This window comes from Phycodurus eques, chromosome 15 (genome assembly GCF_024500275.1).
Source record: "Phycodurus eques isolate BA_2022a chromosome 15, UOR_Pequ_1.1, whole genome shotgun sequence".
Classification (NCBI taxonomy): domain Eukaryota; kingdom Metazoa; phylum Chordata; class Actinopteri; order Syngnathiformes; family Syngnathidae; genus Phycodurus; species Phycodurus eques.
The window spans coordinates 23,230,290-23,252,685 of NC_084539.1; the positions used below are offsets into that span (position 1 = coordinate 23,230,290).

At 47.3% G+C, this 22,396-nt stretch overlaps 2 protein-coding genes across 9 annotated transcripts; both read left to right on the top strand.

Annotated features, from left to right (window-relative positions):
• The first annotated feature begins 39 nt into the window (after positions 1–39).
• zcchc9 (zinc finger, CCHC domain containing 9) lies at positions 40–4,867 on the top strand. 2 transcript variants are annotated; one of them, XM_061697955.1, is made up of 6 exons: positions 40–133; positions 661–1,055; positions 2,409–2,559; positions 2,630–2,722; positions 4,035–4,103; positions 4,669–4,867. In XM_061697955.1, exons 2-6 carry the CDS (start codon positions 702–704, stop codon positions 4,779–4,781), a joined length of 780 nt encoding a protein of 259 aa, XP_061553939.1. In that variant the 5' UTR covers positions 40–133; positions 661–701; the 3' UTR covers positions 4,782–4,867. The 2 variants fall into 2 exon arrangements, with proteins under 2 accessions (XP_061553939.1, XP_061553941.1); XM_061697957.1 differs by having other exon boundaries at positions 42–133; positions 700–1,055.
• Positions 4,868–10,374: 5,507 nt separating this feature from the next.
• xrcc4 (X-ray repair complementing defective repair in Chinese hamster cells 4) lies at positions 10,375–22,374 on the top strand. Of its 7 annotated transcripts, none has more exons than XM_061697935.1 (9): positions 10,376–10,467; positions 11,611–11,830; positions 13,171–13,314; positions 14,072–14,265; positions 15,354–15,520; positions 16,421–16,552; positions 16,626–16,744; positions 18,981–19,110; positions 22,264–22,374. In XM_061697935.1, exons 3-9 carry the CDS (start codon positions 13,173–13,175, stop codon positions 22,361–22,363), a joined length of 984 nt encoding a protein of 327 aa, XP_061553919.1. In that variant the 5' UTR covers positions 10,376–10,467; positions 11,611–11,830; positions 13,171–13,172; the 3' UTR covers positions 22,364–22,374. The 7 variants fall into 7 exon arrangements, with proteins under 7 accessions (XP_061553920.1, XP_061553922.1, XP_061553919.1 ...); XM_061697937.1 differs by having other exon boundaries at positions 16,629–16,744; XM_061697941.1 differs by lacking the exon at positions 22,264–22,374 and adding an exon at positions 18,820–18,852 and having other exon boundaries at positions 18,981–19,067.
• The last annotated feature ends 22 nt before the right edge of the window (positions 22,375–22,396 follow it).

Consider the following 22,396-nt stretch of genomic DNA (forward strand, 5'->3'; position numbering starts at 1 on the left):
GTGCCTCCCATCATGCCCTTCGAAGCCGAGGGTGGCGATAGAGCGCCATTTTCTCTTGTTTCCCAAACAAGGAAGAAGATTACTAAACCAACTTCCGGGAAAACAGCGACACATGGCGCGTTAACTTTTAAAGGTAATCTTGTGTTTTTATGTTTAATCGAAGGGTTAAACCTTTCAAAATAGGCGTTTAACCTGAGATATTTAGACGTAGTTGACTGCGGGGATCTGTTCCGTTTATGAATATACGACAACATGCGAGCTAACCGTGCTAATATGCTAATGTAGAAATAGTAGCTAGGACATTTCTTACTTTTTTACTTATGTATCCAGTTAAGGTAACTGAGAACAGATTGCCATTTGCAATGCCGACCTGGCTGCAGACAGCAAAGCGGAACAAAGCAAAATAAAAGCCAATACAAATAGATAGAATAAATACAAAAGATACATATATATACAACGAACTGTGTTATCGCTGTAAAAGTGGTTAGTTAGACTAAAGTGCACATTATACCGACAAAGTATTCATAGATTTGAGTAGAAATGTAAAGCACGCATAACTACTTCTACATTTACAAAACCACTGCTGACATTATTGAATTGTTTTGAATGTTTATTCAACAATGCTTGTCTATACCTGCCCTAACATTGACTGCCGATCAGTCCATTTTCTCGGTCTATATGTGCTCCTGTGGCTCGCAGCCATGACGAGGTGGGCGCGGGCCAACAACGTCCACAAGCACAAGGCGGTCGAGGCCACGCCCTGGAGTCAGCTGAGGGCGAGCGGGGGCCCCAAAGGCGGTGGAGAACCTCAGAGGAACCACGCCAGAGGAACCCAGCCGAGCGGCTCCGGGGTGAAGAAGGCCAACCGGAAGAAGAAGGACTACACGGACCGAGACGTCAACGGCTTCCTGGAGTTTCTGCAGCAGAGCGGACAGACGACGACGACGGCGGACGGGCAGGAGGAGCTGAGGCAGGAGGTGGAGGGGGCCTTGAGGAAGGACCAGAGGAGAGAAAACAGGAGGCTCAAGAGGCAGACGGACAAGAAGAGCAAAATGGTGAGATAACAATTCATCTATCTGCTTCATTCAAGTCCAGCTCGTCTCGGCTCGACAAACCTAACTTCGCCTCATACAAAATGGCTGTTAGCTTAATGCTAACACACAATGCGAAATGCCAAAGATGGGCTTGCGGAGCTAGCATCGATGTTGCTGTGTTATAACCCTCTAAGCAATGGATATTTGAACACTAACGGTGAAGCAATACATGTTGACATGTTTCTTCACAGTTCTCACAATGCTTCTGTCATCAACTGCTGTTGTTACCCTTGGGCGACCCGTTTGACGTCTGTTGCTCAGTACGCCAGTAGTTTCTTTCTTTTTCAGGACATGCCAAATTGTTGAATTGGCTATGCCCAATGTTTGTGCGACAGCTCTGATCAATTTTCCCTCTTCGCTCAGCTTCAAAATGGATTGCTTTTCTCCCATTGACAGCTCTCCGGGCTTCATGTTTGCTTAACAGTAAATGCAGTTTTCACAGGTGAACCCCAAAGCCAAGCACTATCTAATGTTTAAGCAATCAATGGAAAAGGCAACACCTGAGCAAGTAGAAACACCCATCAGTCACGTGTTCCAATACTTTTGCTCACTTGAAAAGTGGGTGCCTTCAAACAAAAGTTGTTTCACGCATCTAGATTTAAATAACATGAAATAAAAGCTGGAATTCTGAACTTTTGCCTCAAGTTTATCTTTTGATCTGAAACCCAAATGTCTTCTGTATACAACAAAAACCCCAAAATTGACCTCGCCGTTCCAATAGTTTTGGAGGGGACTGGAGCTGCGGGCTGCTGGGCTAGCTCGCTACGCCAGCTTCCCCGTAGCCAAAGTCAGCAGCAGTCCCAATGGCTTTGACAGCTCAGGTTTCTTTGTAAATGTTATCCAAAATGAAGAAGTCCTCCAGTGAATATGATCCAGAGTCACCGTTCATTCCTTTGCTTTGATACCGGCCACTTTTGGGGATCTAACACGGCCGATCGCCAGTGGCCGCGACGGCTGTTTAGCTATATTGTGACTATTTAGCCACTTGTTGCTCTGCTAAACTCATGTCGAGGTTGCGGGCAAGTGCTCAAATCAACAACCGGCTTCTCTGTCCCGGCATGAAAATTGTGATCCTGCAAAATAATCCTAATTTTAATCACTGTACCTGTAATGTGATTGTCTTTTTTCAGCGACCGTACTTTGCCATTTGTTTTTCTAGAAGCGAAGGGGAATTTATTTATTTAGTTAGTTATTTTTGTGCGCATGTGTAAAAATAAATAAATCTGAGATTTTATTTTGTTGGTTGTACCGCGCAGGCCTAATTTGTAATTTGCGAATGAAGTTGTCCTGAATTGTTGCTGCGCTTGCCGGCAGCTGTGCTTCAACTGCAGGAAGCCCGGCCACGGCCTGGCCGACTGTCCCGAGGCCGAGCGGGACCGCGAGATGGGCCGCGGCATCTGCTACCGGTGCGGATCCACCGAGCATGAGATCCAGCGCTGCCGGGCCAAAGTGGACCCCGCCGTCGGTCAGGACCCGCTCTCCCCCTCCTGCTCATTTTGTGAACAACAACTCTTGAACGGGACTTTGTTTTCCAGGCGACTTCCCGTACGCCAAGTGCTTCATCTGCAGTCAGACGGGACATTTGTCGCGCTCCTGCCCGGACAACCCCAAAGGCCTCTACGCTCAAGGTACTTTGTTCTCCCCGCTGTACAGCAACCCTTCGCTATACCGTCAAGTGAGTTATATGACTTTGCAGAAACAGAAACCTTACTGAGTAATTTCAACTCACACATTTGTTAAGTCACCAAGTTGCTTAGTAACGCAGTGGACATGACCGGAATGCCACTGGTTAACACAGAAGCCGTAGTGAGGATTTCATGAAATAAATTCACAAATACCAACCGAGCCCAACGTACAGTGCAGCGAATGCACACGCTCGTGACAATATGGAACAAATGCCGGCAAAGAGCAACGTATAGCTTGATTTTCTCCAGGCTGTAGTTAAGACGAGCCCCTCAAAAGAATTCTGGGAAGCAGCAAGAAGCTTTGTGCTGCCTACAACGCCGAGACCGTCACTGGGATGCACAGTGCCTGATGGTTTAGCCGTCTTTAGCACGTTCAAGCAGAGCTCACCTGTCTATTAAGCGGATGCCTATGTGCTTGTATGTGGGTGGTGGCCTCAAGTGGACAAATAGAATACCTGCACCTCTCGAAAGTATCACATATTAACATTGAATTTAATACAGTAAATAATTGGTTGCCACTTTGCGGATTTCCTTCTTGATAAACGAGAGATTACTGCATCGCGATTCCTCATTTGCTCCCCCGCTGTCGTGTGGACCTTTAAGTGATTGTTTTATACGAATTTAGAATTGCTCGCCTTCAGCGTAGTACCACGTTTGAGCCACGACATGCCGGGGAGCACTGAGCTCTACTGGAAGACGAGCAGCATAATTCACAGCAGAAGATGAGGCAGGGAAGGCCCCCAACTAAGCTCTAGTAATAGTTCCAACGTCGCAGAGAGAATACATAAATGTGAGTATCGTTGGACGTGTGTGTTAAGGTAGCACTCGTCTGAACGTTGAGAATTACCGGAACATTGATGCTAATTTCCGTTAGCCCGTCTCTGGCCAATTGGCACTATATGTTACAATTAAGCTAACTGTCTTGGTCAGACGAAATTACATGGTTTTGTTGAACATTTAGTTTTTTAAATATACGTTTAGTTTTTTTTTCAACTGGGAGTACCAAATGACGCAGGAGTTGGAACAGGCACCAAGGAATACTTTGAAATGTGTGTTTCGATAGGTTTAGTTGTGTTTAAAGCATGTAGGAGGGGTAAGACAACCCAAAAAGTTTATTATATGGTCTCGCTAAATGGCCAATGATCTGGAACATATCCCCCGCGTGGTAAACGGGGTCTTGCGGTACACGACAAGCCACGCCCCCTCATCTGATGTCGACGTGGACTCCATTTTGACTCACTCGTTTGGTTCCCAGGAGGAAGCTGTCGTGTTTGCGGATCAGTGGAACATTTCCAGAAGGACTGTCCCGAACATCAAGCCTCAAGTGAGTCAAAAACTGCACTCAGACTAAGTGGCGACTCTACTGCCACCTAGTGGACGTTCACACCTATTGTTGTTTGTTATACAGGCTGGGCCACAAGTTTCCATTCAAGGCAAAAAAAAAAAAGGGGGGGGCGGTGAACAATGAAGAACAAGTAATGTAAGCAAAGGGAACGAGAGAAATAAAAAGAGGAAAAAGAAAACAAGGAGAAAAATGAGAGAAAATACAAAAAGGAGCAAAGGGGAGAAAAGAGGCATTCGCCCAAATAAAAAGGCCCAGGTGAGAAAAATAAGAAAACAAATGTGAAAGGGGGGAAAAGAAAGGAACAATGAATACAATTGAAAAAGAGGAGTTTCAGAGAGAAAAGGGGGGAAATCAAACCAACAGAAAAGGTGGAAAAATAGAGAAAATGTGGAAAAGAAAAGACAATAGGAAAAATATGGCAAAAACAAATAGGATACAAGTGTAGAAGTTGTTGTTACTGTTTTGACATCCGCAGTTGACAGTTGAGTACAAGAATGTTTTCCAAAGCTGTGGATGTTGACGTTTGTTTTTGTTCCCCCTGCAGGTCAGAGCGTGACGTTGGGCTGGCTGTCCAACAACATGAGCGCCGACCACGAGGACGTCCACGTCCCCGTCACCAGAAGCAAGCCCGAGCGCGGCAAAGTGGTCGTCTTCTGATCACGCGGAATCTCATTTCTTTGCACAATCATTGTTTTGTCTTGAAGGATGTGAAATAAACCGACACTTGATTTTCTTCCTCTTTTTCTAACGATTGTAGCGCTTTTTCTTTCGTTTGGCTGTTGTAATGACAACTTTGCCACACGGTGGCGCCATCGTGCGTTTTCTTGTTTATTTGAGGAGCAGTTGAGAGATTTCTCAGCAGTTGTTTTACAACCGGGATTAAGAGTTAGGTTAGGATTAACATCAGGATTAAAGGTTTGGGTTTTACAATTAGGAGTACGATTCAGCGCTGACGTCACTGCGGCTATCCCGCGCGTAGTTTGCCTTTACACTCGTTACGAAAGTGTGCTGCACTTCTCCCCCGAATCGGGGCTGTCGCTACGGCTGGTATCCGGTAGCCGTTTTTCCTTTCCTTTCCGTAACAACGAACAAAGCACCAACAATGGCGACCGTGGAACAGCGTCTGCCAGATCAACTGGACCGAGATGACCAGACGATACGTTTAATGATGCTGCAAAATCGATCAGGAAGGCGGCGGCGTAGGCGCTATGTGGAACCGGGAGGAACGCTGAATGCGTCATCACAGCATGTGACTAAAACGGACCAATCACGAGAGATGATCATTCTACACGCAGCAACAGTTTTTGCCGTGTGCACGTGAAGCGATGCAGAGGGGCCGCGCGGGCCAATTCGTCGGTCACGTGACGCAATGCAGTCGCGCGGCGGACAACGCCCGCATTGCACCACGTGACCGACGAATTGCCCTGCGCGGCACCCCTGACAAAAATTGTTGCAGCATAATGAAACGTATCATCTGGTCATCTCGGTCCATTTGTTCTCACAGACGCCATTGTTGTTGCTTTGTTCCACGTTACTGACAGGAAAGTAAAAACGGCTACCGGAAATGGCCCAAAATGCAGAGAAAACTCCACCCTGTGGCGTCCGAGCCAATACCAGCCGTCGCGACACCCCCGACTTGGAGGAGAACTGCAGCGCATTTTCAAAACTGCGCGCGTGGGTTGCGCTCGACTATAAAAGCCAAACTGCCGCAGTGACGTCAGCGCGGGTAGAACGAAGGGAAAGGATTCGGATTAAGGTTAAGGGTTGGAGTAGGGTTATGAGTTAGGATTGTAATTACGGTTAAAGATATGGATTAGGAGCAGAGTTATGTTCTTATGTTATGAAATATAACATTCAGGTTAAAGGGAAGGAGGATTAGGGTAAGGTTTTGAATAGGTTAAGGCTTTTTTAGGGTGAGGGGCCACAAATCCACATCAAGCGGCCCAATCAACGAAGACTGCTGTGAAGGCTTTTGTTTTCCAGAAGTTTCCGTGTGTGTGTTTGTTAAGCATTTAGAAACTTTTGTTGTGACATCATTGACGACGACGATGATGCTCAGGTCTACTTTTGCAAAAACATACTAATTTAGTGCAGACGTTCACATCTCGTGAATACTCGCAAGAACAATAAGAAGCTTGTGAAGTGAACGCAGGGGGGAAAAAAACTGCAGACCCCGATAAATAAGACCCCCTCCTTGCCTCCTGCTGCCAAATGAACAACATCGCACACGTGCCAGCGTGCGCGTCGCGTGCGCGCTGAGAGGAGCACAGAGGCTTCATTCACTGATGCCACCTGGTTGCACTTCAACAGAAGAAAAACAAAGTCTCACAAGAAAGGATGAGCGATGATGATGATTAATGCAGTATTGGGCCATAATCAATAAGGATAACACCTGTCAAGGGACCCAATAGGAACATTCCATCATGACGTCACACCTTCTTCAGGAGACGCCATCAGTAACCCAAGCCTTTTGGCCTTTTGGCCTTTTGCCCTTTTGCCCTTTTGGCCTTCTCTCGGCGTTGTCTTGTCACGTGAGGCAAGACGCTTGAAAGGGAGCCGGCGCGATCTCATTTACACTTCAATTCATTCACAAATAGAAACCCTGGAAATTCAGACGTCGTTCCTGTAAAGTGAAAATAAAAGTGCCTTGTGAATTTGACACACCACAGAGATAGTGTTGTTAACAAATATTAGTATTCAATTTGTTAAAAAAAAAAAAATCAAGTTTATGAAATGAGATTTCAAAATCATGAAAAATAAAGCCGTTCTCTCAGTCTGTAGGCTGTGGGCGTGTCCGCGGTAACCACGCCCCTTCCCAACTGTCAATCAAATAGCAAAAATGGATCCTCCTTCGTTTAGAGGCAGCCTTGCGAAGTTCTCGACAACTATTTATGGCATCCACTCCGTTTATTGTTCTCACTCACAGGTTCCACTGAATTCATTTCGATTTTGAATTGTTTTTTTTTTTAAGGAAATGGAAGAAAAATGGAAACCACCCCAAAACCAGTTTCAGATCACCACTGATGTTTTTGACTACATGTAGCCGGCTGCTGAATCGGTTCAGGTCAGCGCTAGTCGCTCTCGTTCTGCCACCCAAAAGATCCTGCCGCTTTTGTTTACTAATATCGCGAGTTGGCTGATTGAATATCATCACTGCCGACATCAATCTCATTTCCAAATATAGCCCATTTCATAAATCTAGCCCCCATGTCGTCAGTTATTTGTATGCATTCTATTAGCCAAGTGAAAGTGAGAACCAATCCGTGAACTCTGGCCAAACTGCGGCTCTTCCCTCACTCTGCAGGAGCCGTGCGGCATTATGTTGCCTCAAGATTCGAGGCCCGGTTGCTTTTTTGACAACAATGAGTGAAAATAGTTCTTTGAGATAAGTTCAAATGGGTTGCTGCGGAAGGAACCGGGTCCGCCACGAAGGTAGGTGCGTGCAGCCTCATTAAACTGCTGAGTCAACTCATCCATTTATTTGTTTTGACCTTCTAGAAAGAGCTTGGGAAGATGATGTAACCATACTTGCTTGCTTTTTGGGACTTTGCCGTATTCAAATAATTGGAATCAATGACAGTTTTATAAATGAGCATTCTTTTTGGCACATGAAATGAGCAATTGAACGTGATATTGGGGAGCATATAAGAACGACGCGGCGTTTGTTAAGTCAGGCAAGAGGCCGTTTTTTATTTCCTGGAAAATTGTCATTTTGGAGATGCGAGACATTGAAACAGATCCACCATCCATTGTGAAACAAGTTTCTTATCTAATGACAAATACTCTGAGAAACTTCTCAATTGTTTCTGGTTCAGTTCCGGGTCGGGATTTGAAGAAAAGTCGAACAGACGACGAGGAAGGAAGCTGCAGTTCAACGCCAGCCAGCCACAAGTGTTTCTAATATCTTGAGCAGTTGACTTAGCCGTTGGGGCAGAATGAGGAACTTCCCGAGACTACAAACAAACATCACTTAATCCTCGCTCATCCTGAGACCCCCGCCCGGCTCCAAGCCCCCAGGAGCCCCTCGCTGCGGGTCACGAGCGTCCAAAACCAGGCCACCGCGGCTAATGAACGCCCCCGCCCACCTTTTATGAGGAGCTTTTCTGCTTTTTCAGCAGACATGACACGTGTTGGAGAACTGAGGAGATGAAAGCGAAGAGGCTGGTCAAGTGACGGCCGGCAGAACCGGAGAGAGGCACGAGGCCGAGCTGCAGTCTGGGGACGTTTCCCAAGCTCGGCTTCTGGCTTTCATCATCTAGCAGTGGCACGCCCCAAGAGAACTTCTTCATAGCTGTTTTCGATCATTCTCCGATTTGATATTTTTAGGGACAGTTAATGATGTGATCGAAAACATCGCTTGCATCAGTGGTTATCGGCCTGCACCCAGAAAATGCATCTTTCCTTTGGATAGTCCGCCAGCGTAGCCCCTTTCGAGTGCCTCGTTGTCGACCATGAGCGCACGCACGTCAAAGAGACGAGGTGAAATGGGTCCCATATTTTGCCAAACCGACTTATTCTAGTATTTGGGATGTAATATTGACTGTGTGTTGTGAAATATGAATTCAAATGGTCTCGGCATTCCTGAGTTGCAGATGTTTGTCTGCCGAGGCCTGAAATCAGCTCGTTGGAATTTTGGACGTCACTAGCGAAGGTCTCCGCCTACCTCTCCGCTCCCGAGCCAGTGCTGTCGACGTAACACAAACGGGGGCGATCAATCAGAGGAAAGGGGGCGGTCTTAGCCTAATATGGACAAAGCGGATACAAGAGTGGGTCAAACAGAAGTGGCCGTCAGAAGGCCCTTTTTTGGACACTCCTACGACAAAAGTAAGTTGTTGTTTCAAATGAAATTGACAGTTTGATACTAAGTCGATATTGGAGAGTCCCTCCAATCAACAAAACACGGACCTTTAAGATCAAGCGGGCAGCCGGTGCGCGGACCGGGTCTTCGGGGCTTACAGTGCCTCGTTTTTGGCCGTAAGCGCGTGCACCTCACGGAAACAGGGTGGACGGAAAATGGAAACATGCTGTGTCAAATCTACAAGGGATATTTTTGCTTTGTCGGGACTTCAAAACATTGCTTGTGCCGTTAATAAAGCATGTGTTTAAAGTTGTGTCTTTGATACTCACTGTATAGCGAAGAGTACTTTGTTTCAGCTGCAGTGTTGTCTTGTTTTTGCTCTCAAATGCATGGAATGAATGAATGTTCTTGAAATAGTTGAGTTGAGTCAGATCCTATGCTGGGAAAAACATGCACATTTCCTTTTACCCTTCTATGACAGTTGCCACGATGGCATGGCGGTGGAGAGAGAGAGAGGGCGCCACCGGGCTGCAGCAGAAGAACTGCAGGGCAGCTCGTCGCATAAGTTACTGAAAACGTTCACTCTAAAGTTAACTCTCGGGTTTTGCGGTGATGACAGTTTGACCCTGGTACAGATGATTTTGTTTTCCATGATTTGCTATGGAGAAAAGAGTTCACCAATTGTGACTTTTGTGTTGTTGTTTTCTCTGTGCTGGGTGGACTTTCACTTCTAGTGCCTGTCTGTCACTCCCATATTTTTTGGGTGTAAGCAATCCCAGATTGCAGATTCCTGGAAAAATCCCTGAAAATGTGCTCCAATCCCGCCGCGCACGCGCACGCGCACGTTGACGTGAGGCCTCCCGTGAGTGCAGCAGCCGCACATATCGCCAATTCCACATGCGCTGGAAGTCTGTGTTTACTTCATCGAGAAAACGCAAGCAGTTATTCCCGGAAGGAGGTCGCGCTTGCTCAACAGTGGAGTCCCGAGCTGGCTCTGCTCGTCCTCATCCTCCGGTTTGCCTTCACGGCGACATGTGGCACGCAGCTTGTTGCCTTTGCCTCTCGGAGCAGGAAGGAAAACATTCCCTTCACGTTGGCTCATCACCTTCAACTTGGCCCTCTGTCACGCTACTCAATGCAGTATTTTACACAACTACACGTCGACGTGTTTATGAGAATGTACTTTATGTAACAGCGGAGCACTTATCATAAACATATTTGACTTGTAATAAAGTTAAAAGAGCGTCAAAATAGGTTCATCTACAATGTGACAGAACAGTCATCTTTGACCCATAATAAACTAAATGTTTTTATTTATTATTATACTCCTATCATAAAATGTCATTGTAGTTATCGATCAAAAATAAAATAAAATAATTCCGTACGAAATAATTCCTCCAGTCGTATTTCTGCATGACGTAATTCGTTGTTTTGTCCCTTGATGATGACGTAGGGGAAGTGTCAGCGTTCGAGACCAGAAAAGACACTAAAGAGTTGACTTTATTCACCAAACGACCTCGCACGCTTCAAAGAAAACCCTCGCGGGTAAGTTTCTTACAAGCCCACACTGTTTAGTCCTGTGTTCGGTCAGCTTGTATTCGCTCGTCTCGCCGCCCAACCTGTCTGCGAGCTAACAGCTTAGCTTGAGTTTAGCTTGAGCTCAGTTTGAGCCCAAGCAAGCAGGCCTCGCGAGGATTGCGATAGCGAGACATGTTTTACACTGACTTCCCACATCTCAAGGTGGAGATTGGGCAAATTGGCAGGCGTCATTTGACGAGCCACACATGATGCATTCAAGTACTCCTCAACGAGTCGGGTCAATTTCGTCGGGTGGGTCAATTTCTTTCGTGGGCAAAACAACGCCGTCGCGTGATCACGTCAACGTCGCAAGTGGTCCTTGGGCCTGGAAAATCGATGGTTTGGGGAAAATGGAGGAAATAATTAGTCATTAACAAATAACAAATACAGCAAAGGGAGCAAAACGCTTTTGCTTTGGAAAACATTGATCAACATTTTTGCCTATTTTCTGACATGTCACGGACCAAACAATTTACTGAATCATAATCAGTTTAATTTGAATCAGTCCACATAATGACAGTTTTTAAATAAAGGGGTGCAAATGTTAGTTTAAAAAAACAAATCTTGATTCATCGATCAATTGAAACAAAAATCAACAAATTCATTGATTATTCAAGTAATTGTTAGTCGCTGCCCTAAACACAGTGCTCATTTTTTCATCCTCTTTTTTTGTGGGGGGGGGGCCTGAAACAGATAAATGGTCTTTCCATTCATTGCGGTTAGGGAGGAGGGAATAAGTCAACGATTCCCAACAACGCAGCATCTGAAATAATATACATTCGACGCCTGTGACGTGATGTGTTAGCTCAGGTGCGATTGCGTCGCCCGTGAGGTCGCGTGACATTACGGGCGTTGAAACAGATTAGGGAAGGCGAGTTGACTTTTAGGAAGCTGACCTCCCGATTGATGGACTGTTGGAATGACACTTTCTCGCTCCACGAAGAGCGATTCGAGGCGTGATTCTGGCTGAGCAGGGAGTTTCCAAAGGGGTTTGAAAGCCTCCCGCAGAAACGTCTCGCTGTGTTATTTTTCTATTGTTCCAAGGTTCGTGATAGCGGGATTCTGAATGAATTATTATGCCTTCCTCCATTTCCACCTTGCCGTTTACAGTACGAGTCTGCCAGAATAGCACTCACAAATCACTCCGCCAGCCCCGCTCCCATTGGAGGAGCTTTTTGACGTCACACACAGAACATTTTTCAATCGGATGACGCGACAGTGAGCGTCAGACTCCCTCTGCATTGACGCGACGCTCGGCGGCCCCCCGGGACACGACGACGAATGGGAACGTGGAGGGCGTCGGGCGCGTTGCCGAGTGCAGTGTGAAAAGGTTTGAATGCTCCGCTCAGCGTCATGATTTCCAGGCATTTGCAAAACACAACCCGACCTGACGTCTGCGGGCAGGCGGGACGTCTCGTCGCCAATAGAAGATCTTCAACATGGACTGAAAATTTAGAAAACCCCTTTTCATGAGGAAATAATGATTCCGTCTTGCCGTAGATACTTTATTGTCGTCGTGTTAGAACTCAACCAGAGTGAAACTCTGCTTATTTAGTCCTTTGGTCACTGAATGCGAGAAGATGCCAAGTTGCCCCTAAAAGGTGGCTTACGCTGAACAATGAGTCACGACGGCGCCGTCCCCGGTGGCGAGTATTCCGTAAGCGTTGCCACTCAGGTACGCCGCAGCGGGATCCTGGCAAGCATTCCGGGTGACGGCGGTGTCTGGCAAAGTGATGTCATCGCAGCTGCGCTTGCATGTCTGACTTCGGCCGTCTGACTGACTGGCGGCGGCGCTTAAGTGAAATGAAAGCGAGTCATTTAAGGGTAAATTCACAGCGGCGAGCTGCAAGAAATGACATCACCACGGCTAAAAATGGTCTTACATGATGGACTCTGCAGTCGCTCCAAATCAGGGATGTCAAACTCGTTGTAGTTAGGGGCCTCATACGGTCTAATTTGATGTCAAAGGGGCCGGACCACTAAACTCATACCATACTTTTCCAATGTAATAATAAATGCATGTTTTTCCCCTCTGTTTGAATGCAAAACCAAAGTAGTACACGACGACAATATTTATATTGAAAGACTTTTTAAAAAAACAATTTTGCAAAAAACATTTTGGCTTCAGCTTGTCATGTACATGTCAGTGATTGTATTGCAAAATTGAGTCCACTTCGGAAGACCTGCGGCTGGCCGGCGAGCAGTTCGGGGTGTACCCCGCCTCTCGTCCACAGTCAGCCGGGCAGGCGCCAGCGCGGCCGCAACCCGCGTGCGGAGAAGCGGTACGCAAAAGGGATGGATGAACACCTCGGAATTATTACCACTCCGTTTTCTACATGAGTGGAATATTCTCAAAATTACCACCACAATATCTTGTGTATTTTTTGACTTTCAAATTCATCCTGCGGGCCTGATTGTACCCCCGAGCAGGCCGTTTTTGGCCCCCGGCCCATATGTTTGACTGCTCCAGATGCACATTTCTTCGATAGCCGGGCGACTGATTGTTTTATCGATGGAAAAATATTTGATTTGAAGCCCCCGTATCACCCAGCCGTCCCTTTGTAATTCAAGCTATTGATGTTGTTGGAAGTGATGATTTGCTGCTCTGTGATTGGCTGTTTGGCCACCTTAATAGAAATTTTAAAAAACAAGCTCGTGCTTCGTCTGCAGCGATGCACTCGTCCGTGAGGGAAATCCTGGTCTCGTCCCAGCCAGACTCCTCCTACTTCCTGCGAGTGGAAGGGAGTGGGCGGGGCTTAGCGTCTGGTTTTCAGGTGCTGCTCAGCGATGGACGCCGCGCCTGGAGAGGCGAAGGTAAACAAGTGATCTGTTCACCAGTCAAAACGGTGGCCATTCTCCTGCCTTCATGAACTCATTCACTGCTGTGCACGTTAATATTTTGTCAAGTGGAATCCACGCGTTTCCTGCCACTGACATATATTCCGTAAGGAGGTTTTCCAACAGGTAGGCATGGAAGAGCGTCTCGCCCCGCTTGTCTGCGATTATCAAGTTTGTAAACCACTGTAATGACTCACAGCCGCCGGTAGATGGCGGCCTTGCATTGCTTTGGATTTGAGATCGGCACAGCTTTTGAGTGGAAGATAAAGATTAGGCGGTGAATTTCGGCTTGTCACATTTTTTTGTGTTTTTGTTTGTTTTTCTCCAGATCGCGACACATACTTTTTACTACCAACGGTGACAGGCACTCTGTTGGAGTGTGAGGTGCCTAAACTTGTCTGACATCCAACGCGTTGGCATTTCTCTCCCTCATAATCGACATGATGAGCAGAGATTCGTCCTGTAATCTTCTACTCAGAAGCTGTGCTGATTTCAAATCCAAAGCCATGCAACGCCGCCATCTACTGGCATCTTTATGTCAGTACAGTATTCTGTAGAAGCTCGAATTTCACAGACGAACTCGGCGTGAGCCTCTTGCACGCCTCCCTGTCGAAAATTGTACTCGAGGAGTCTGCGGCAGTAAACGATCGGATTCCAAATGAGGAATATAAACGTCCGGGGCAGCGAGCGAGTTAAGGACTTTTCTTAACAATGACGACGGCGTCCGTCGCAGCGAGCGAAGCGTCCGTGTGCCGGGAGGCGGACGAACTGGAGATGTCCGAGGAGAAGTACGTCCGGGACCTCCGGGAGGCGCTGATGGGCGCGGGAAGCGCGGACTCTTACCGCTTCGACCTGGCGCCGCCGTCGCCGCCCGACGGCGGCGCAGCGCTCACGCTGACCTACGACAAAGTCCGGAAGGACATCTCGGTGAGTCAGGAGACACTTTATTAGGTACACGTGGTCAATCGAATTCATAGTCAAAAGGCTTAAAATTGGTCGTGAATTATACTGTTTACAGCTGTTTCGGATATTTTGACGAGAGGATTAATCGACAACTCAATGATTATCAAAGTAATTGACAACTATTTTGATAATCGATGAATCGTTTAGGGACTTTGTTGAACTTACGATTGTCCAATTCCTCGGAATTTCAGCATTTCAATAGTAAATATTCTCAGCTTCGTGTAGTTGTCCATGAAAGCAATGTCCGTGTTCATTCAAAAGAACACATCTGCGAACGTCTGCTTTTACTTTGGAAAAACAATGATCGACATTTTGTGATGTGTTACGAACCGCACCAGGAACTGAGTCATCATCAGTTTATGTTTGTGCATTTTCTGCGCTGTCAATCACGCTGTATAACGTTCAGTTTTGAATCAAAGGGATGGAAATCCCCCAAAATGTTTATCACATTCATCAAATCCTTTTTGACTTTTATTTTTTTAAACGGATAAATTGATGATGAAAATAATGGTTATTTGCAGTCCTAATTTTGATCTTCTCATGAAGCTGAGCAAAATATTAGAAACGAGCACAGCAAGGCTACGTTCACACTGCAGGGCAATTTTTAAAATTGTGATCTTTTTATGTCGTGTTTGTGGAAGTAAATACGGTCCTATGTACGGGCGATGGAAAGTGTGAAGGTTCCCCTTGCGTCGTCGAGTCCGTGAGTCAGCGAGCGTAACGAAAGAGGTCGGGCGCCCGCTGATGGCCGCTCGCTCGTACACGCGTTACCTGCCGTGGGCCACGCAGCCAACGTGTGTCTACCAGAACTGAGACTTGGGCTGGATTAGGGATCACTCCCTTTTCCCGATAATGTATCGGGATTTTTAGTGAACTGTAGTCCCTATACAGTGGTATTTTCCGACACGGGTGAAGCGTTTGACAAACCATCGTGTGACTTTCTTTGAAAAAAATTTTTTTGGGCTTTGACTTGCGATCCAAATTTCAAGGTACAAGCTCTATATAGTAGCAGTGAACTCCACTCAAGTCTCTTTTGGGTTGTTGCCGTCCAGTTCAGGCTGGGCTCGGTGTCGCTGAGCCCGATCCCGGAGCCGTCGGAGGCCGTGAGGGGATTGCTGACGCACGGTCTGGTGAGAGGAACGTCCCTGGAGCACCAGAACCAGGAGCTCCAGGAGCAGAACCGACACCTCAGACGAGAACATCAACGTATCACCGCAGAGTAAACGCTTCTTTGTATTCAAACACATTTACTGCCTTCAATACCCACCGTTGTCATTACCTTTCGTCACCACAGGGGCTGATAGTGAGCTCCGCAATTTGTGAGTCATAAGTCCCGACGATCTGTCACCGCACGTCATGGCGGCGCAATAAAATCATCACGTCACTTTGAGGTCCTCTTTAAATTGCCATTGTTCGCCAACAAATTGACCACGCTGACGTCACCGGGATGTCCACGTTAGCCGGTTCGATGACCTTACGTTAACATCGCTATCAATTCTAAATGTATCACAGCAAAGTATGCTAGCCTTTACCACGTGTTGTTCCAGAGGCACCGGCAACAGGTACAGATACAAGAAACAGAGAGGCCATATCATTTAAAATACTCATTATACTCGCCCCACACACTGTAAGAACACACTTCAACTTAAGACACTTTTGAAAGTATTCTTTAGTGCCTGTTCTCACTCTCTCGCTGTGACGAAATGAGAGACTCTCGTGTAAAATCACACTACAGAAACAAAAAGAAGGCTGGCTCGCACAGTTCTCCAAATAAGAGCCCGAGCGTGCTTGCTTCAAGCTCTTTGTCACTCGCAGTTGGAGTACGCAAAACAAATGAGAAATAAACATTGTATATTTCAACTCCAAAAATTCAACTCATCCATAGATTAACAAAAGTCTTAATGCAAAACGCCATCGACGACACTATCGGAAATTAGCCTCGATGTTACGGTAATTATGAACAATACTCACTAACGTACATACGGTCGTGGAAAAAACGATTTGACCTTTTGTTTTCTTGTTCGTTTTAATACCTGCTAGCACCGAAGGTATACTACCTGAAGGATACAATGAACACGACACTAGTGGTGCTACTTTATTACTGTTGTTTGTTTTTCAGGCTAAAGCGCTACGCCAACGGGAAAGAAGACCTGGAGGCGGAACTTTACTCTCGCTTTGTTCTGGTGCTGAACGAAAAAAAAGCCAAGATCCGCAGTCTTCAGGAAAGGCTCAAGGGGCTCCGGGACGTCAGGTACGCCGCCGCCAACGTGAGACCTGATGGTCACGCGCTCACGAGAGACCCATGGCTCTCGCTGTCGCGGCAGCAGTGACGCGAAGAAGGAGGCGGCGGAGGGGGACCGAGCGGCGAAGGGGGAGGAAGACGACGAGTACGGTGGAAGCACCGACGACGACGACGACGACGCCGCCGTCGCGCCTTCTCACGGTATGCGCCCAGGATCCAGCAGCGCTGTGCGCTTGACACCCCGTTCCTTGTCTTGCTGAAATTAGCCCCTTTTCTGGGACCGTGACGGCTCGGGGTAGAACCAGGGGGCTGGACAGTACGTTGAGGAAGGCCGCGAATGAGCGCCATGGGTTGCGTTTTCTCTCGTGTAGGCAGCACTTCATCACCAAGCGGCTCAATTAGTGCGTGACGATCCACGTATGCGCCGCATGCGGCGAACACAAATGCAGCCAGCGCACATTGGCATGCGCTGCTTATCGGCTGACGTTAATTTGGGCATCTGACAACGTTGCAGCTCCGCTTACCCTTTGCTCGGCTTGAAAATGGCTGATCTTCAGCCACCCTACCTGCTGAGTCAGCACAAAAACTGTGTGAGGGTGGAAGTTTACAAAGTAGCCTTATTGTGACATCACAAAGGGGCAAAATTGAACCACTGAGAACTAAAGTGGGCCAAGTCCATTTTGCAGATGTTTTATGGCTACCATAAAATCGGATCTCTTATCTTGGGGATTTTTCTGCCAATGAGGATTTCTTCTTGATACTTGCTTTTATGGAAATTGGGGGTTTCCTATATTCCTGTACGACGGCCTCAAAGTTGGACCTAAACCTTGATTTATACCAGTGTTCATCTGAAAGAGAGGCCTTTTCTCTCTTCAGTTGTGCACTTAATCCACTGAATTATTGGGCAGCCATTTTCGAGCATTTTGACTGATCTTTCGAAAGACTTTCTGCGACAACATAAGCACAGAACCTGCCAAAAGAAAGAGCCAACTCTTCTTTCAGCAGAAAGTTTGTTTCTAGCTTTTTTCCGTTCAAATCCAAAGCCATGCGACGCCGCCATCTACAGGGATCATTACGGTGTTTTAGAAACTTGATATTCACAGACAAGCTGAGCGAGACCCTCCGCTATTGGCGGGTGGTTAGGGCCTGGGCTGCCAATTGTATTTTCTAAAAAAAAAATAATAATAAACCCCAGAAATTCTTGAATAAGCGGGGGTAAACCGCCACTAACCCCCCCCCCAAGAAAAAAAGAAAAGTACGTTTAAAAAGTTGAATCCGTGGCTGTCGAACCGCGAGTATGCGGGCTCCATTGTTTATGTCGGTGGCAGTAAACGTTCGGAAAAACGAAACGAGCTCAATGTTGAAGTCGTATGATCAGTCATAATAAGCGTTAGCTTAGCATTAGCTGTGTGTGAGAGATGCAGCGAGAGAGTTTGTACATGTGCGTGTGCGTGCGTGCGTGTTGCCCAGACAGCGGCGGCGTGGCATAACCGATTAATGATTTAAGCGCTAACGGCCGCCGGGCCCGTCTGCATACGCTGACGTCGCGGCCAATCAAGCTCCTGACAGTTTCCCTCGCCGTGGGACTCGTTAGCCTTGACGCAAACGTGCACGACGCCGGCGTAACTGTCAGGAAAGCACGTTGACCCCCTCCCCACTTTTTCCACTTTCTCACTCACGGGACTCCCCCGCACTCCTCGGCCACGTCGGGCAAAACATTGCATTGTTGGTCTCATCGCCACGGTGACCGGCGCGAGGGTCCTTGGACAGATAGGAGAACAGAAGAAACGCGTCAGATGAAAGGTTCTGGTCGAGCAGATGGTGAAGATTGGCCATGTGTGCGCACACACGCGTTACCCTCTGCTGCTACGACCGCGCCGTCAGTAAGCAGCGATGGTTACTCAACATTTTTTCCACCCGCAAGTGAAAATCAAGAAAAGGAGCGATTAAAGTATGTGTGGCGACCTCGCTATGGTCACGCTTGAGTTTGTAGACACTTGTTTTGGACATTTGTCTCTGCATTTTTTGGGGAGTTTTTGTCGCGCTGTGAGTGAATCAAAGAACAACATAATTCTTCACTTGTTGTTAAACTACATTTAAAGCTAAAGATTGAGGCCATAAAGTCATATAGAAATGGAAGGATGGGCATACAGGTACATCTCCATCAATAAGAATCGTATTTCAAAGCTTCATTTAGTGAGTAGCTCCACCCAAGTGTAGAGATGCACGACACACACTCAGAGTGAAATATTTCATTTTATATATACCCCAAACAGGACAAGCCGAAAGGAAAGGAAGAAGATATAAATGTATGTTATGTTTGTATATATATGTGTATATATCTGTGTGTGTGTGTGTGTGTATAGAGAGAGAGAGAGAGAGATATCTATATATATATATATCTATATATATATATATGTATGTCTGCCATTTTCAGAGGCGCGGCCCTGCTCTCCCAGCCCATTTGACGACAGCCTGAGCGACATCACGGATGTGGCGCCCAGTCGCAAGCGACGCTTCCGCCACCTGGGAGCCTCGGACGCGGCCTTCAAGCGACCACACGCAAGGTACAGGCGGCAGAGTCTGACAAAAGGACGCTTTTATTTACCTTTTTTGTTGTTGGTATGAAGCGTTGACGAGCAGCTTTTGGCGCCGAGTGGTCACGATCCACGAGAAGCCAAAGTGGCCTCATCAAGCGCTTTACGAGGAACATTTAAGTGCAAATCAAATGGTGGCAGGTGAGTGCTGCTTCCCATTTGACATGAGTTTGTAGTGATTGGTTCATTGATTTTGAACACATAAGAGGGTGAGGGATTCTAATCCCATAAAAGGGTGCGCAATCACATCTCCATCCGTCCATCCATCCATTTTCCGTACTGCTTATCCTCACGTGGGTCGCGGGCATGCTGGAGCCCATCCCAGCTGACCCGCAACCTCAGAACTGTGAGGCAGATGTGCTAACCAGTGTGTTAGCGCATCTCACTTGTTTATTTTTACTTCCCTTCTCGGAAACATTTGTTTTCCCATTTGGTTTGTACAGGTATTTAATATTTGAAATGATTTATCTTGGTCTCATTTTTTTTACGCCACAAAAACCTGGCATTTGAACAAGGGTGTATAGACTTTTTATAGTCCTTTAGACACGTCCACATCTACACAAACGACACGTGTTGTGAATCTAAACTACAAGCATGAAATATGGTGCACATATGCTACATTAGAGGAACCGGAGTCAAGGAAACGCAAAGAAAAAGCATTGCGGCCGCCGAGCGGTCCGGCTCCGTCCGGTCCGCTTCGGATGTTGCGTAACGTGTTGCCACCGACCTCCCGACGGTCTCTGATGTTCTCCTGGTGTAAAAGCGCCTTCAAAGATGGCTCCCGGCCACGGCGGATAATCGCTACAAGACGCGAGAGCGCCGCTCGGCTTCGGCGCGCTCGCTCTCTGCTCGCCAACTTTCCGAGCTCGTCGCTGGACGCTGAAGTCACGGCGTTCAAAGTCGAAGTAACTCAATGTACTCGATCAATCAAGCTCCCCATTGACGAGAAAATGAAATGCATTTCATATGTTGCAGCCCCCCAAAAGCACAGTTTTTATTACATTTTACGAAAAGAAAAATGGCACAATATTTAAGAAAAAAAGGATTACACATAATAAAGGAGGCGGCACGGTGGACGACCGGTTTGAGCGTCTGCCTCACAGTTCTGAGGACCCGGGTTCAATCCCCGGCCCCGCCTGTGTGGCGTTTTGCATGTCCTCCCCGTGCCCGCTTGGCTTTTCTCCGGGCACTCCGCTTTCCTCCCACGTCCCAAAAACACGCGTGCTAGGTTCATTGAATACTCTAAATTGACCGTAGGTATGAAAGTTAGTGCGGATGGTTGTTTGTTGGTATGTGCCCTGCGATTGGCTGGCGACCGGTTCAGGGCGTACCCCGCCTCCTGCCCGAGGATAGCCGGGATGGGCTCCGGCACGCCCGCGACCCGCGTGAGGAGAAGCGGCTCAGAAAATGGATGGATGGATAATAAACGAGAATTTATGCATGCGCGCGCACACAGTGTTGTATTTGTGTGTTGCATGTGTGCCTTTAAGGGGCGTGGCCTAGTGAGCGATGTCGGGAGCACCGAGTTCATCTCTGGTTGGCCGTTTACCACAGCATTAGTTTCATGTTGGTGTTTTCATTTTGTCTTTGTGTGTTTGACTGCTTGGCCCGTTCAGTAACAGTTACAGTCAAATAACCCTCTTTTAGCTCACGAAAGTAGTCTCGTGTCAAGATCACACTCTCCACGACCGAAACTTGCCCGAGACCAGAACTCAGCGAGACCGAGTCGGGGCACTCACAACTCAAGGCTTCTTTTTCTGCTCCGTTAAGTGTGGCGTGGAAGAACAAGCCCCTCAAAGCGCTCCTGACTTCACAAATGTTTTTAAGCTTCATGGACAGACAGTGTCTCGGAAAGTCTTGCCAATTGGTACGCGACTCGATGATCGAACGAATGCGGTTGGACCGCTTCGTGTTTATGTTGTTTGGTGGTCAATATCGTTCCTCTGACTCGTCAGTGGAGGGGAAAAAAAACACAGAACCCTCAGAACCACGCAGATGGTTTTTTTTGGGGAGGGTGACTGGCTTCAGTTTTTAAGCATGCCCCCGAGTGGGCTTAACCTCCCCTCGCACCCCCGCCGAACAAATCTCCTGTCTCCCGCTAACTGGTCCCAGCAGCGTGGCGATCTTCTGCTTGATCGTCAGCACCGCAGGTCGCTGATGAGCGATAGATAAGATTGTCGCGGCGGCAATAGTCTGCACTACACCAATATAAAAATAAAAAAAAAAAAAGAGTAGGAGCAACCAACAAGTAAAAAGTTACAAAACAAAAATTGGAAAACAGCATTTAGAGGCAACCTCGAATGAAGCTCCTCAACTCACTTCAAGATAGGTCCACGGCACCGATGTCACAAAAGTGCCGAAAAGCACTACTTTTGTCTAAATGAAGCTCTGGAACTCACGTCAACGTATTTGTGGTATGTTGTTTCCTAGGTTAAAAAAACAAAATCTCTGACTTGGTGACTGCCGACTTGTGAACACGCAGGGCTTCACTGTACAGTGTTTGCCTTTGTTTGTGGTTTATACTTTTTACTACCGACTGAGTGTAATGCCCTCGCATGCCGGAAGGGAGAGCCAGTTTCCATGCGCTTTTCAGTCGTGTATCGAACACCAGGAGAAGAGTAAAACACACGAAGGCCCACGGAGCGCACTCACGCAGGAGCCGCTGCCGGCCACAGCTCGCTGGCAGACACTCGCGCGCACTCTCGCCGACGTCCTTATGAAGGCTGTTTTCCATATTGAAATTGGGGAATACGAGGGAAAATGCCTGAGAGGACCAACTCGAATAGCTTGAAAAAGGACATTCTGGGCATTTACGGCTTAAATTAGCTCACAAACCCAAAAAAAGGAAATGAAAGATGATTATAATCAAATCAAAAAATTGATGGCACATACATCCCAACTTCAGTGTTGTCATCACCCAAGTGCAGCGCAGTGTCTTCATCCATCCGTCGCCCACGGCACTAAATTGTCCATGTGTTTCCAGTTTTGCTGCTCGTGAACCACATGATCCACTTCCTGTCTCAACAGGAAATGACTGTTGTAAACTAGCCTCATTAACCCGCTGACCTGCCGTGTGTGTGTGCGCGTGCGCGCGCGCGCGGGTACGCGTATGCGTGTGTGCAGGAGCGACTCCCCTGGAGCAACCAATCAGCAGCCTCCGCCGCTACAGCGCCGCTGTGATGTGTCGGCAGGAGAAGCGGAGGACCTGTTTGAGGACTTCTGACTCCCGCAAGGACTAGTTCGGAAAGATTCTGTG